This window comes from Macrotis lagotis, chromosome 1 (genome assembly GCF_037893015.1).
Source record: "Macrotis lagotis isolate mMagLag1 chromosome 1, bilby.v1.9.chrom.fasta, whole genome shotgun sequence".
NCBI lineage: Eukaryota > Metazoa > Chordata > Mammalia > Peramelemorphia > Peramelidae > Macrotis > Macrotis lagotis.
The window spans coordinates 341,726,662-341,741,125 of NC_133658.1; the positions used below are offsets into that span (position 1 = coordinate 341,726,662).

A 14,464-nucleotide genomic window follows, 5' to 3' on the forward strand; every position below is an offset into this window, starting at 1 on the left:
ATATAGACTTTAAAGTTGCTTTTGATGGAATTATATAAAAAATGTCATTAATAAAAAGGAATTGTAGTGGAATGGGAGGCAGAATTGGGTAAATTATATCACAAATAAAACAAGAGGTGCAAAAGACCTGTTACACTAGAGGGAAAGAAGGGAGGGAGGGAGAAATACATAAATCTTACATTTTGGGGATTTGACTCAAAAAGGGAATAACACATCCACTCAGTTGAGTTTAGAAATTTATCTTACCCAATAGGATTTAGAAGGAAAAATGGGGGGAAGGGAAGGAGGAACTGATAGAAGTGAAGGGAAAAATAGAAGGGGAAAGGGGAAAGAAAAAGAGAGAGGCTAATGGAAAGGAGGGTACTTTAAGGGAGATGGTTGTCAAAAGCAAAGCACTGCTGAAGAGGGATAGGGTGAATGAAGAGGGATAGGGTGAAAGGAGAGAGAAAAATACAAACAAAGGGAAAATAAGATGGAGGGCAATACATAGTTAATAATCATACCTGTATGTGAATGGATGAATTCTCCCATAGAACAGAAGCAGAAAGGAAATTGAATTATAAACCATATTCTACAATATGTTGTTTACAAGAAACACATTTGAAGCAGAGAGAGATACATACAGAATCAAGATAAAAGACTGTAGCAGACATATTATGCTTCAGTGGAAGTAAAAAAGGCAGGGGTAGTAATTCTCATCTCAGACAAAGTAGAAACAAAAATTGGTTCATTAAAAGGAATAACTCTTGACTTTTTATTTCTCCATATAAATTTACTTACAATTTTTTCTAACTCATTAAAGTAACTTTTTGCAATTTTGATTGGTAGGGCACTAAACAGGTAGCTTAGCTTTGGTAGAATTGTCATTTTTATTATATTAGCTCTACCTATCCATGAGCAGTTGATATTTGCCCAGTTATTTAAATCTGATTTAATTTGTGTGAGAAGTGTTTTATAAGTGTTTTCAAAAAGTTTCTCAGTCTGTCTTGGCAAGTAGACTCCCAGGTATTTTATATTGTCTGAGGTTATTTTGAATGGGATTTCTTTTTCTAGCTCTTTCTGCTGTATTTTGTTAGACATATATAGAAAAGTTGAGGATTTATGAGGGTTTATTTTATAACCTGCAACTTTGCTAAAATTGCTAATTGTTTCCAGTAGTTTTTTGGATGATTTCTTGGGATTCTCTAGGTAGACCATCATGTCATCTTCAAAGAGTGAGAGTTTTGTCTCTTCCTTCCCAATTCTAATTCCTTCAATTTCTTTTTCTTCTCTAATTTCTGAAGCTAACATTTCGAATACAATATTGAATAGTAGTGGTGATAATGGGCACCCTTGTTTCACCCATGATCTTACTGGGAATGCCTCTAGCCTCTCCCCATTGAATATAACACTTGTTGATGGTTTCAGATAGACACTGCTAATTATTCTAAGGAACAGTCCATTTATTCCTACACTCTCTAGTGTTTTTAGTAGGAATGGATGCTGTATTTTGTTAAAAATTTTTTCAGCATCTATTGATATGATCATATGACTTCTGATAGGTTTGTCATTGATATAATTGAGTATACTAACAGTTTTCCTAATATTGAACCAACCCTGCATAATAATAATACCACAATGTATTATCCCAGTGATAACTTTTTGTAATCGTTTTGCTAAGATTTTATTTAAGATTTTTGCATCTATATTCATCAGGGATATAGGTCTATAATTTTTTTTCTCTGTTTTAACTCTTCCTGGTTTAGGTAACAGCACCATATTGGTTTCATAGAAAGAGTTAGAGTTCCATCTTTCCCTATTTTCCCAAAGAGTTTATATAGAATTGGAACCAATTGTTCCTTAAATGTTTGGTAGAATTCAATTGGGAATCCATCAGGCCCTGGAGATTTTTTCTTAGGGAGTTCAATGATGGCTTGTTAAATTTCCATTTCTGAGATAGGCTTGTTTAGGTATTTAATCTCCTCTTCATTTAACCTGGGCAACTTATATTTTTGTAAATATTCATCCATTTCACTTAGATTATCAATTTTATTGGCATAGAGTTGGGAAAAATAATTTTGAATTATTACTTTAATTTCCTCCTCATTGGTGGTGAGTTCACCTTTTTCATTTTTGATACTAGCAGTTTGATTTTCTTCTTTCTTCTTTTTAATCAAATTGACCAGAGGTTTATCAATTTTATTGGTTTTTTTCATAATGCCAACTTTTGGTTTTATTTATTAATTTAATAGTTTTTTTCTTTCAATTTTATTAATTTCTCCTTTAATTTTTAGAATTTCTAATTTGGTATTTAATTGGGGATTTTTAACTTCTTCTTTCTCTAATTTTTTTAGTTGCATATTTAGTTCATTGATTTCCTCTTTCTCCAATTTATTCATGTAAGGATTTAAAGCTATAATATATCCCCTGAGAGCTGCTTTGAGTGAATCCCATAGGTTTTGGCATGTTGTTTCATTATTGTCATCATCTAGGATAAAATGGTTAATTCTTTCTATAATTTGTTTTTTGGTCCACTCTGTACAATCAATTCAAAAGTTCTTCAATGACAACTTCAGGGTGTCTCAGTATCCCTTCTTCTGACCCTCTTGTGAGAGATTGCCCCATGTGAGTTCTCCATAAAACAGTTTTTTGGCAAGCATACATCTGGCATTCTAACATTACCAGCCCATCATATTTGCACTCTATGTAGTAATGTTGGATTGTTAGGCAGTTTAGCTAGAGAAAGGACCTCAGTGTCTGGTATCTTCTCTATGAGGTGATCTTCAGAATCTTCTGAAGACAAATTATATGGAAATGATTCAATTTCTTGACATAGTACTAGTAGACTGTCCAGGTTTCAGAGGCATATAGCAATGAGGTTTGTACAATGGTTCTGTGGAGCTTCAGTTGGGTAGTCAGTCTAATACCTCTTCTCTCCCCTACTTCTTTTGGAGATTCCACAACCCTGAGCTAGCTCTGGCAATGCATGTGTCAACCTCATTGTCAATGTGGACCTCTTTGTAAAGAACACTGCTAAGGTAAGTGAACTTAGTACTAAAAAATTCTCCTTTTGCTGTAATTGATGGTTCCACACATGGATGGTATGGTGCTGACTGATGGAGCACCTATGTTTTCTTGGTGTTAATTGTTAGATCAAAATTAGCAGAAGCAACAGATAATGTATCCATGCTTTGATGCATATCAATTTCAGAGGCTGCAATGAGTGCATAATTAGCTGCAAACAGATCATACACCAACACTTCCTCCACTTTGATCCTGACTTGTAGCCTTTTCAAGTTGAAGAATTTGCCATCAGTGTGTTAGCTGACCTTGAGGCCATGTTTATCCTCACTGAAGGCATTTGATAACATGGCTAAAAACATCATGCTAAAAAGTATGGGAACAAGGACACATCCTTGTTTTACTCCATTGGTGATTGGGAAGTTTCAAGAACATTGTTCACTATCCAGAGCCTGGGCATGGATGCCAGCATGAAAATGACATACAATACTGATGAACTCCTCCAGACAATCAAATTTTGACATAGTTTTCCATAAAACCTCATGGTTGATGGTATCAAAGGTATCAGTCAGATCTACAAAGACCTCTCTATTGTTCCTGGCATTTTACCTAGAGTTGTTGGGCAGCAAACACCATATTGACAGTTCCTTGACACTTTCTGAAGCCACACTGGCTCTCAGGGAGGTGACCATCTTCCAGATGAGGGATCAGCCTATTGAGAAGGACGCTGGCAAGAATCTTACCTGCAATGACTAAAAGAGAAATGCTCCTGTGATTATCATAGGGCATTCCCTTTATCTTTATAGAGATGAACTGTGGAGGCATCCTTGAATTCTTGGGGGGTAGCCACTTCAAGTCATCTAACCTGGAAAATTTCAGTCACTTTTTGGATGAGCAATGGAACCCCCAACTTGCAGATCTCAGCTGGAATAGAATCAGCACCAGGTGCTGATCAAAACTTCTTCAGTTGGAACTTCAGCTAGGGATGGATTGACTTAAACTGAGGTAAACACTCAATGGCTTCTGCATTAATTGATGATGATCTGTTAAGAACACTGTAATATTCATCCCATCTCTCTAGAATTATGTCCTTATCTTTAATCCATGTGGATCCATCAGCACTGAGTAACTGAGATGCATCATGTGTCTTTGGCCCATAAATAGCCTTCAGGGCATCATAAAAGCATTTTGGTTTGTTACTATCTGCACAAAATTGAATTTTATCTACCTTCTCACTGAGCCAAGAGTCCTGCATCTCTAAGCTTAGCTTGTACATTACTTTTGATAGAATTAAATGCTGTCTTCTTAGAAATGAATAAACTATCTTGCTGGGAGCTCTCATTTTTTATTTAGCAGGTTCTATATTTCCCCATTATTTTTATCAAACCAGTCTTGCTGTTTGCATATGTTCTGACCCAGATGAGCAAATACAGTGCTGTACATCAGATCTCTGAAAGCTGCCCACTTCTTTTCTGCTCCACTGTTGCCAACTGTGTATTGGCTCAGTATTTCCCCCAAGTTAGCAACAAACTGTGCCCACTCAGAAAGGCACTCTGCATGTTAATTCTTCTAGTATTCATTTTGCCTTGGGGTTGCTGCTTTGGTTTAATGTGAATATTTACTTTAGACAGGATAAGTCTGTGATCAGTCCAACACTCTGTACTACACATTGCCTTTGTCACTCCCACATCCTGACTATCTCTTCTTACAATCACATAGTCTAATAGATGCCAGTGTTTGCTACACTGGTAATGCAATATAATCAGAAAGAATTTATACCAGAAATGCAGGGTTGGTCTAATATTTGGAAAACTATCAACATGCTTGATCATATCAATAATAAAACCAGAATAAAACATATGATTGTCTCAATCATTGCTAAAAAGCTTTTGACAAAATTCCTATTAAAAACACTGGTGAGCATAGAAGTAAATGGAATTTTCCTTAAAATCATAAGCAGTATCAATCTAAAACTATCAGCAAATATTATGGGTATAAGCTAGAAGCTTGTCATTAAGATCAGGGGTGAAACAAGGGTTACCATTATCATCACTGTTATTCAATATTGTATTAAAATTGTTAATATTAGCAATGAGAGAAGAAAAATGAATTGAAGGAATTAGAATAGGCAGTGAAAAAACAAAACTCTCACTCTTTAAAAATAATATTATTGTATATTAAAAGAATCCTAGAGAATCATTTAAAATCATGTGAAACAAATACCAACTTGAGCAAAGTTGCATGATATAAAATAAAATGCAGGAAAATAATGAAAAAAAAAAACAAGTCAGCAACTTGGTGAAGGAAACACTAAAAATGTTGAAGAAAATAATATCTTGAAAACCAGATTGGGATGTCTGGGGCAGGGACAAGATGGTGGCATGAAGTTAGGAAGTTCCCAGAGGTTTTCCTGCAACAACTTTGAATGAAGCCTCTAAACATATCCTAAAGTGACAGAATACCACTAAAAAATGAAGCAATTTTTTTCAATGAGATATCTTAAAGGAACTTCAGGAAAAGGTCCGTCTCATGGATAAAAGGGAAGTATAGTTCAGTACAGGCAGAACTAGGAAGTAAATGAGAGGCTTTTAGCCACAGTACAGCTCAGGTTCCAGAGAAGCAGGACAGCAGCTCAGACATCAAGTTTTCAAACCCTGGAATATTGTTGTGGCATTGGCTACCCTAGAGAAAACAGCAAACTTCAAAAACTTGTAACACCCAAAGCTAGGGATAGGGACAAGACCCTCAGCCCCCAGGAAAAAAAAGCTCAGGACTATTCCCTATACCACAGGATTAGAGTTCAACTATCAAAATAAGCAAAAATACAAAAAAACACCAACCATTAGCTATTCTAATAGAGGGAATAAAGGCATGATCTCAGAAAAGGGAAGTAGTGACAAAATGCCAACATATCAAGTCTCAAAAGAATTGATGAATTGGACTCAAATCCAAAAAAACTTCTTGGAAGAGCTCTAAAAGGATTTTAAAAATCAGAGAAGGAAAAGAGAAGGAAAATGAAGAAAAGAAATGAGTCGTACAGGAGAATTATGAAAAACTGATCGAAGCAAACAAGAATTTTAAAAATCAACTGGAAAAGGAAAGAAATTCACCCAAAAGAAAATTAACCTATTGAAAAAAACTAACTGAAGAAAATAAAACCCTAAAAGCTAGAATTGGAACAATTCTGGAATAGAAACAAATAACTCTTTGAAACACCAAGATTCCATCAAACAAAACCAAAAGGCTGAAAAAATAGAAGAAAATGTAAAGTGCATTTTAGGGAAAATGATCAACCTAGAAAACAAATCCAGGAGAGATAATTTATGAATTATTGGTCTACATAAAAACCACAATCAAAAAAAGATTCTGGACAATATCATGCAGGATGTAATCATGGAAATTTCCCTATTATCCTAGAACAAAAAGACAAAATAGTCCCGAAAGAACTCATTGATAAACCCCCAAAATAGATTCCCAAATAAAAACTCTAGGGAATATTATAGCCAAATTTCAGAATTCTTAGTTAATGGAGAAAATACTGCAAGCAGCCAAAAAGAAGTAATTTAAATTTGGCAGCGCCCCAGTCAGGATTACACAGGATTTATCAGCTTCAACATTAAAAGACTGGAGGATCTGGACTATGATATTCCAGAGGGCAAAGGACCTTGAATAACAACCAATTATCAACTGTCCTGCAAAATTCAGCTGTCCTTTCAGGGGTAAAGATGGATTTTTAACTAAATAAAAGACTTTTAAACTTAACTGATATTAACACCAGAACTGAATAGGAAATTTTATCATCATATAAGACTTAAGAGATGTATAAAAAGGTGAAAGGTTAAAGTGTTTCCATTTCTACATGGGAAGACAATATAATTCTTGAGAACTGTAATTCTCTTAGTACAGTTGAAAGGAACACACTTAGATAGAGGAAGTGGTTCTAAATTGACTGTAATTTGATAAAACTTTCATCTCTTGAGGATTATATTTCTATTGTGATAGATGAAAGGGAGATATTTGGAAAGGAGATATGGGTATAAATTGACTATGATTTGATCAAACTTTTAGCTCTTGAGGGTTGTTTTTATATTGGGAAATTTGGAGGGATTGTTTTTGAAAAGAGAGTGTGAGAATAATTTTTTTGGATGGAAAATGTTGTTCACATCCAGAGAAAGAATGGTGGTGTCTTAATATAAATCAAAGTATAATAGTTTCACTTTTTAAAATTTGTTTTATTTTTTCCTTTTAGTTCTGATTCTTTTTTCACAACATGATTACTAATATGGACATGTGTTCAACATGATTGGACATTTATAACCTATATCAGATTATTCCCTATACCACAGAATTGTGGGGAGGGGAAAGGGGAGGGAGGGAGGTGGAAAAAATGTGGAACTCAGAAATTTACAAAATATGAATGTTGAAAAATATCTTTGTATGTAATTGAAAAAAATAATATAACATTGGGATCAAAAGACCCCAAACTTCTACCAAGTCACTTTAGTTCATCGCTCTTTTCTTGTCAGTAAGGGAGCTCAATTAGCAAACACATTTTCCAATTTTTCCTTCTGTCTTCTCTGTCATAAGCAGAACTTGAATACAGGACTTCATGACAGAGACCAGTCCTCTATGTACCACATCATACATTTTGCAAAAACTCCATTGTTTCTCCACTGCCAATATCCTACAAGTGTTGGCAATAACCTCTAAATGTACTTTCTTGTGAAAAGTTCTGATTACTGCAGACTACTCAGAGCTAGCAATCACAGAGACCAGAGTCTAAATTCTTTACTATACAGAAAAGAGAATTGAAAATCAGAGATGGAATGTGACTTTTTCAAGTCACATGGCAAATCTGAAGGGCAGAACCAAAGCTAGAGGTCAGCTAAGTGTTGTAATGGTTAGACTACTAAACTTGAAATCAAGAAATCTTGACTTTAAATTCTCCTCTATTGTCATTTAACCTCAGTCTCAGTATGCTTTATCTGAAAATGGGAATGATTATTGCATTTATTTAAAAAAAATTTGTAGGAATCAGTGAAATAATATGTGCCAAGAACTCTGAAAAATCTTAAAGTATTATATAAATTATTATTATTAGTAGTAGTAGTAGTGTAGTAGTAGTAGTAGTAGCAGTAGTAGTAGTAGTAGTAGTAGTAGTAGTAGTAGTAGTAGTAGTAGTAGTAGTAGTAGTAATTGTGGTACTCAGCTTTCCAAATGCTATTTAGCCTTCTTCTCAGTTAGAGTGAAGTATACCCCCCTCTTCCTCATGACAGTTCTTCAAATAATGAAAGACCTCTCGCCCCAAATCTCATCACAACATCTTCTTTTCCCAGAATGGTAATTATGACACCTCAGCATATTTCACAGACCCTTCATGTTTGAGGTTACCTGGAAGTTGACTAGAATATCAACGTCTTTCCTAAAATGTGGCACCAAGGACTGAAGGTGGTGATATGATTATGGTATGGCCAATGCAGAAAAAAAATAGAACCACTATATTCTAGATTTGACTCATCCTTCTAATCTGTAGACATTTTTGGAATCCTAAACTATCATCTTCTTCTTTCCCTCCCAGTGTTCTGTCAGTGCCCAGGTTTTTATGTCTTGCCTCTCATCCAGAGGGCAAAAAGTGAATTCCCTTCCCCTATGTTGGACTTGGAATTAGATAGAAGGTAAAGCTTAAGGAGATTAGGATACAAATTTTACATTAAACAATCAATGGTAATGGGTTTCTCCACCCAATTTGAACAGCCTTTAAGATTACAAATTGTTTCGGTTGCAATCATAATTCTCTACTTATAATCAATTTACATCTCAAGAGTAGGTGGCAGTCAATTTATATCTCCATTCAATTCTACATTCACAATTCTCTTCATTTTTCCCCTACATCAACTTCATGTAATTGAAGATCACCTATCCTTCTGTCTTCTTTCCCAAGAGGATGAGTCTAGGAAATCTGCCAACCATATTCTTTCCTACCTTTTCTAAGAAGCTAAGTTCAATAGCATTGAGGACTGTCCTTAAAACTCTATTTCCTCTCTCTTGGAGGTTCTTCTAACCAAGTGATGAACATTTCTCATACCTTTGAATTCCTTTCATCTATACCTGTGAGATGTCCTTCTCTATAATGCCATAACTGAGTCTGAGGGATTCTACCACTAATTCTTCATGCAAGGTCTAAAAATTCAAGAAGTAAGACATCTTGTCTCTCCAATATTTTTTAATTTATTTTTATTAAAGATATTATTTGAGTTTTGCAATTTTCCCCTCCAATCTTACTTCCCTCTCCCACCCCCCTACGGAAAGCACTCTGTCAGTCTTTACTTTGTTTCCATGTTGTACCTTGATCCAAATTGGGTGTGATGAGAGAGAAATCATATCCTTAAAGAAGAGAAGAGAAGTCTCAGAGGTAACAAGATCAGACAATAAGATACGTTTTTTTTTTCTAAATTAAAGGGAATAGTCCTTGCACTTTGTTCAAACTCCACAGCTCCTTATCTGGATACAGATGGCACTCTCCTTTGCAGACAGCCCAAAATTGTTCCTGATTGTTGCACTGATGGAATGAGTGAGTCCTTCAAGTTTGATCATCACTCCCATGTTGCTGTTAGGGTGTACAGTGTTCTTCTAGTTCTGCTCATCTCACTCAGCATCAGTTCATGCAAATCCCTCCAGGTTTCCCTGAAATCCCATCCCTCCTGGTTTCTAATAGAACAATAGTGTTCCATGACATGCATATACCACAGTTTGCTAAGCCATTCCCCAGTTGAAGGACATTTACTTGATTTCCAATTCTTTGCTACCACAAACAGGGCTGCTATAAATATTTTTGTACAAGTAATGTTTTTATTCTTTTTCATCATCTCTTCAGGGTATAGACCCAGTAATGGTATTTCTGGGTCAAAGGGTATGCACATTTTTGTTGCCCTTTGGGCGCAGTTCCAAATTTCTCTCCAGAAGGGTTGGATGAGTTCACAGCTCCATCAACAGTGAAATAGTGTCCCAGATTTCCCACAACCCTTCCAACAATGATGATTATCCTTCCTGGTCATATTGGCCAATCTGAGAGGTGTGAGGTGGTACCTCAGAGAAGCTTTCATTTGCATTTCTCTAGTAATGAATGATTTAGAGCATTTTTTCATATGGCTATGGATTGCTTTGATCTCCTCTGTAAATTGCCTTTGCATATCCTTTGACCATTTGTCAATTGGGGAATGGCTTTTTGTTTTAAAAATATGACTCAGTTCTCTGTATATTTTAGAAATGAGTCCTTTGTCAGAATCATTAGTTGTAAAGATTGTTTCCCAATTTACTACATTTCTTTTGATCTTGGTTACATTGGTTTTATCTGTGCAAAAGCTTTTTAATTTAATGTAATCGAAATCATCTAATTGGTTTTTGGTGATGTTCTCCAACTCTTCCTTAGTCATAAACTGCTCCCCTTTCCATAGATCTGACAGGTAGACTAGTCCTTGATCTTCTAATTTGCTTATAGTATTGTTTTTTATGTCTATGTCCTGTAACCATTTGGATCTTATCTTGGTAAAGGGTGTGAGGTGTTGGTCTAATCTAAGTTTCTTCCATACTAACTTCCAATTATCCCAGCAATTTTTGTCAAAGAGGGAGTTTTTATCCCAATGGCCGGACTCTTTGGGTTTATCAAACAGCAGATTACTATAATCATCTCCTGCTTTTACACCTAGTCTATTCCACTGGTCCACCACTCTAATTCTTAGCCAATACCAAACAGTTCTGATGACTGATGCTTTATAATATAATTTTAGATCAGGTAGGGCTAAACCACCTTCTTTTGCACTTTTTTTTCATTAAGCTCCTGGCAATTCTTGACTTTTTATTTCTCCATATGAATTCACTTACAATTTTTTCTGTCTCATTAATTGTCTCTCCAATATTGACCTAGTTTCTGTTATCCCTTGGGTCAAGTCCTGCCACTGCTACTCAATGTCTACCATCTCAAGCTATAGGTGCCAGCCAGAGGGGTGGCAGTTAAGTGCTTCTATGAATACAGTGCTCAACTGGAACTCAGGAAGAACTGTATTCAAATGTCACTTCAGATAATAAAAAAGCTGAGATTCACTTAACCTCTCTCTCTCCCTCAGTGCCCTCATCTGTCAAAAGTGGATAATTGCAATACTTATCTCCCAGGGTGGTTGTGAGGATAAAATCAGATAATATTTGTAAAACACTTTTTAAACCTCAGTTCATAGGAGTCTTCCTAAGTTTCTCTAAAAGCATGACTTTCATCATTTCTTATATTTCAAAATTACTTCATTGCATTCAATATTTACTTAGCCATTTCCTTATTAATAGTCACCCCCTTAGTTTCCTTTTCTTTGCTTTCACAGAAATGCTGCTATAAATGTTTTTTCATGTATGAGTTCTTTTTCTCTTTCTTTGATCCCTTGGGAAGTAAATAGCTAATGGTGGTGATGCTAGGAACCATGGACATAGGGAGTGTTGAGACAAATTTTGCAAATCTTTTGTTTGCATGGTTAAGGGAATCTTTCTTCTTCCTTTATCATCTAATTTGGGCTATGGTCTGAGGGCCTGACCCTCAATCTGATCTGGATTGCATTCTCTTTTGGTCAAGCAGTCAGGGCAGGGACTGGAAACACAAAGACCATCCATAAGAGACCCCTCTCCAAAAGGCAAAATGTCCAGTGTGGGACTTGGGTCTCTCCCAGGTCATCACCCTTCCTATGGATCTTGAGGGAGAATTTAAGAAGATTTGGGGAGAGGGCTCTTCTCTTTTACCTTTCATATTCCTGTTAACCCCTTAGCAGCAGGCCTGTCAAATTCAATCAGTAATCCACATGGACCATTTTCTTTAAACTCTTCTTAACTTTCCTATTACTTTATTTTGTGTTGTAACTTCTTTTAATAAATCTTTATCTTCTTTCCATACCTGCATTTCCAAGTCTCAGTTGTGATTCTTCACAGGGGGATATTCAAAAGCAAGTGGCAACAGTGGTATGATTAGATCAGAAGATAACCCCAGTTAATAAGTTGGTGGATTAGTTTCATATTGCTTTCCAGGATGGCTGTAGACATATTTCACAGCTCCTCCAAAATTTCAGGCGCTACTTTCTGAGAATGACAACTACAAAGCAGGATTTAGGTTCTATGGCAGGAGGCAAACTGGATTTGCATAAGAATAAGAAGGATATTGGCATTCTTAACATATAATTGGTCACTGAAGAACTTGCAAGAAGTGTGCTAAGCATTTTAGAGATATTTTCTCAAGTGTTTCACACTATGACCTTAGAGGTGGGTGACGTTATTATCCCCATTTTTCAGATGAAGAAATTCATTTACATAAAACTTAAATGACTTGTCTGGGATCACACAGCTAGTAAGTGTCTGAGGTTGAATTTGAACTCAGGTCTCCCTAACTCCAAGTCAGGGCTCTATCTTCTGCAAAACATAGCTGAGTCTATGAAGCACTGTTTTTTTGGTTTGTTTGTTTGTTTTTAGTTTTTGCAAGGCAATGGGGTTAAGTGGCTTGCCCAAGGCCACACGGCTAGGTAATTATTAAGTGTCTGAGGCCAGATTTGAACTCAGGTACTCCTGACTCCAAGGCCAGTGCTCTATCCACTGTGCCACCTAGTCGCCCCTATGAAGCACTTTAAGATGGACTAAAACAAATTTGCATCAATTGTTTCATTTGCTGTAATGATAGAAAGGAATTTATTCCATGTAATCATTGATTTTTCCATCCAGACCTTTGGTGTTTGCTTCTCAGAAGAGAGCAAACATCAACCAGATGGTGAATATCTTCTGTAATTCAATGGTATCCTTCCATAAAGACAAATCCTTGAAGTAGATTAAAAATGGCATTGAGCTTCCTGCCCTCTGGACCCATTTTTCCCCCAAGGGAGATGGTGTTTCCTACAATCTCACCGGCACTGTCCAGGTAATACTCATAGTCAATGACCTTCACTCTGAGATCATCTGTGAAGTTCATCATGACACATTGCAGACTCCACTATGTGGGAAAAAGAAGTTGTCAGACATTATTCGAGATGAGTAAGTCTTGGTCCAGGTACTTCCTTCCTACCTCCTCTTCCAATATGGCCTATTTTTTTCCCTAGTTTGCTCTGAGGCCAGGGATACCTTACAGATACCTTGTTCTAGGTAAGAACAACATTTATTAATGACTAAGACGTGCAAGGTACTGTTCCAAGTGATTTATAAATATTAATTCATTTGATCCTCCCAGATTCTAGGAAGTAGGTGATCCTATGATCCCCATTTTACAATTGAAGAAATTGAGGAAAACAGTGGTTAAGGAATTTGCCTAGGGTCACAGAGTTAATAAGTATCTGAGCCTGGATTTGAACTCCAGGGTTCCCATCTCAAGGCCCAGCAAGTATGCACTGAGCTGCCTAGCTGCCAATAAAGTCCAAATAGTCTTTTGATTTTCTGGGAGGGCCCTGAATCCTAGAAGTTCAATTGATATTATAATCTTGTCTTGTCCTCCTAGCATCCCTGAGCCTCTTTCCCAGAGTCACTCCTTAAACACTAAAAATAAGAACAATGACTAATTTCTCTGGGTTTAAGAGGATTTATTTTTATACAGCAGTCACATCAAACCTAGAGTATGTGTGATTATTCCTCTGCTACAGATAAAGAAGTTGAGAATCAGAGGGACAATTGTTCTTCTGCAAGTCACACATCTATTGGATCTCACAGATGTGGTGGAGCTGGATATGAGCCACATATTCTGAGATAAGATCAGTGTCCTTGTTCTTCACTCAACAAAGTAACTCTTCAATGCAACATCTGATATTAAAATCCCTGGAATATATTTTACCAACATCTCTTCTCTGAATTTACCAGGAAGGAAAAAAAAAGGGGGAGGAGTAAAAGAAAGAAAAGGAAGATGAGAAAGAGGAGAAAGAGAAAGAAGAGGAAATGAATAGATTATGAAATTATGAATTAGAGATAGGCTCCCCTGGTTCTTGGGTGCCTGCTGGGAAAAGCCATGATGGCAGCAAAAATTAGAGTCAAATTGTGGTTAAATAACCACAGAGGATATGGGTGCAAAAAATACAGACAGTATAGAGGCAAGAGACAAGAGGGATAAAGAGGCAGATGGTGTGGGTATAGGAGATGGAGTGGTGAAGAAAGGGAAATAGGCTGCAATGGGGAAGAGAATGGGGGGGGGAGACCATCATACATGAAACCATGAATTAAAACTGGAAGCACTAAACATCATGGACCCAAAGGAGATAGAAGAATTGTTGGGAGATAAGGAGTTTGAGGTCTCATTTTAATAGACTTTTTTGAGGAATAGATGAACTCTTACCTGTGCCTCTTTGGGGTTATTTCATTGACATATCCAAAACATATCAAAGTTGTCAGTAAAACTTTAAATTTAATTTACCATCTCAAGGTTATCAGCATTTCTTAATGTCCTGTTAGGCTTATTGTTAGGATT

General features: G+C 36.3%; 1 protein-coding gene across 1 annotated transcript in view; it reads left to right on the top strand.

Annotated features, from left to right (window-relative positions):
- Positions 1-14,464, top strand: part of LOC141497969 (uncharacterized) — an 81,996-nt gene that overhangs the window by 56,012 nt on the left and 11,520 nt on the right. The window contains 1 exon segment of the mRNA XM_074200899.1: positions 12,737-13,044. Coding sequence (XP_074057000.1) covers positions 12,737-13,044 — 308 coding nt within the window.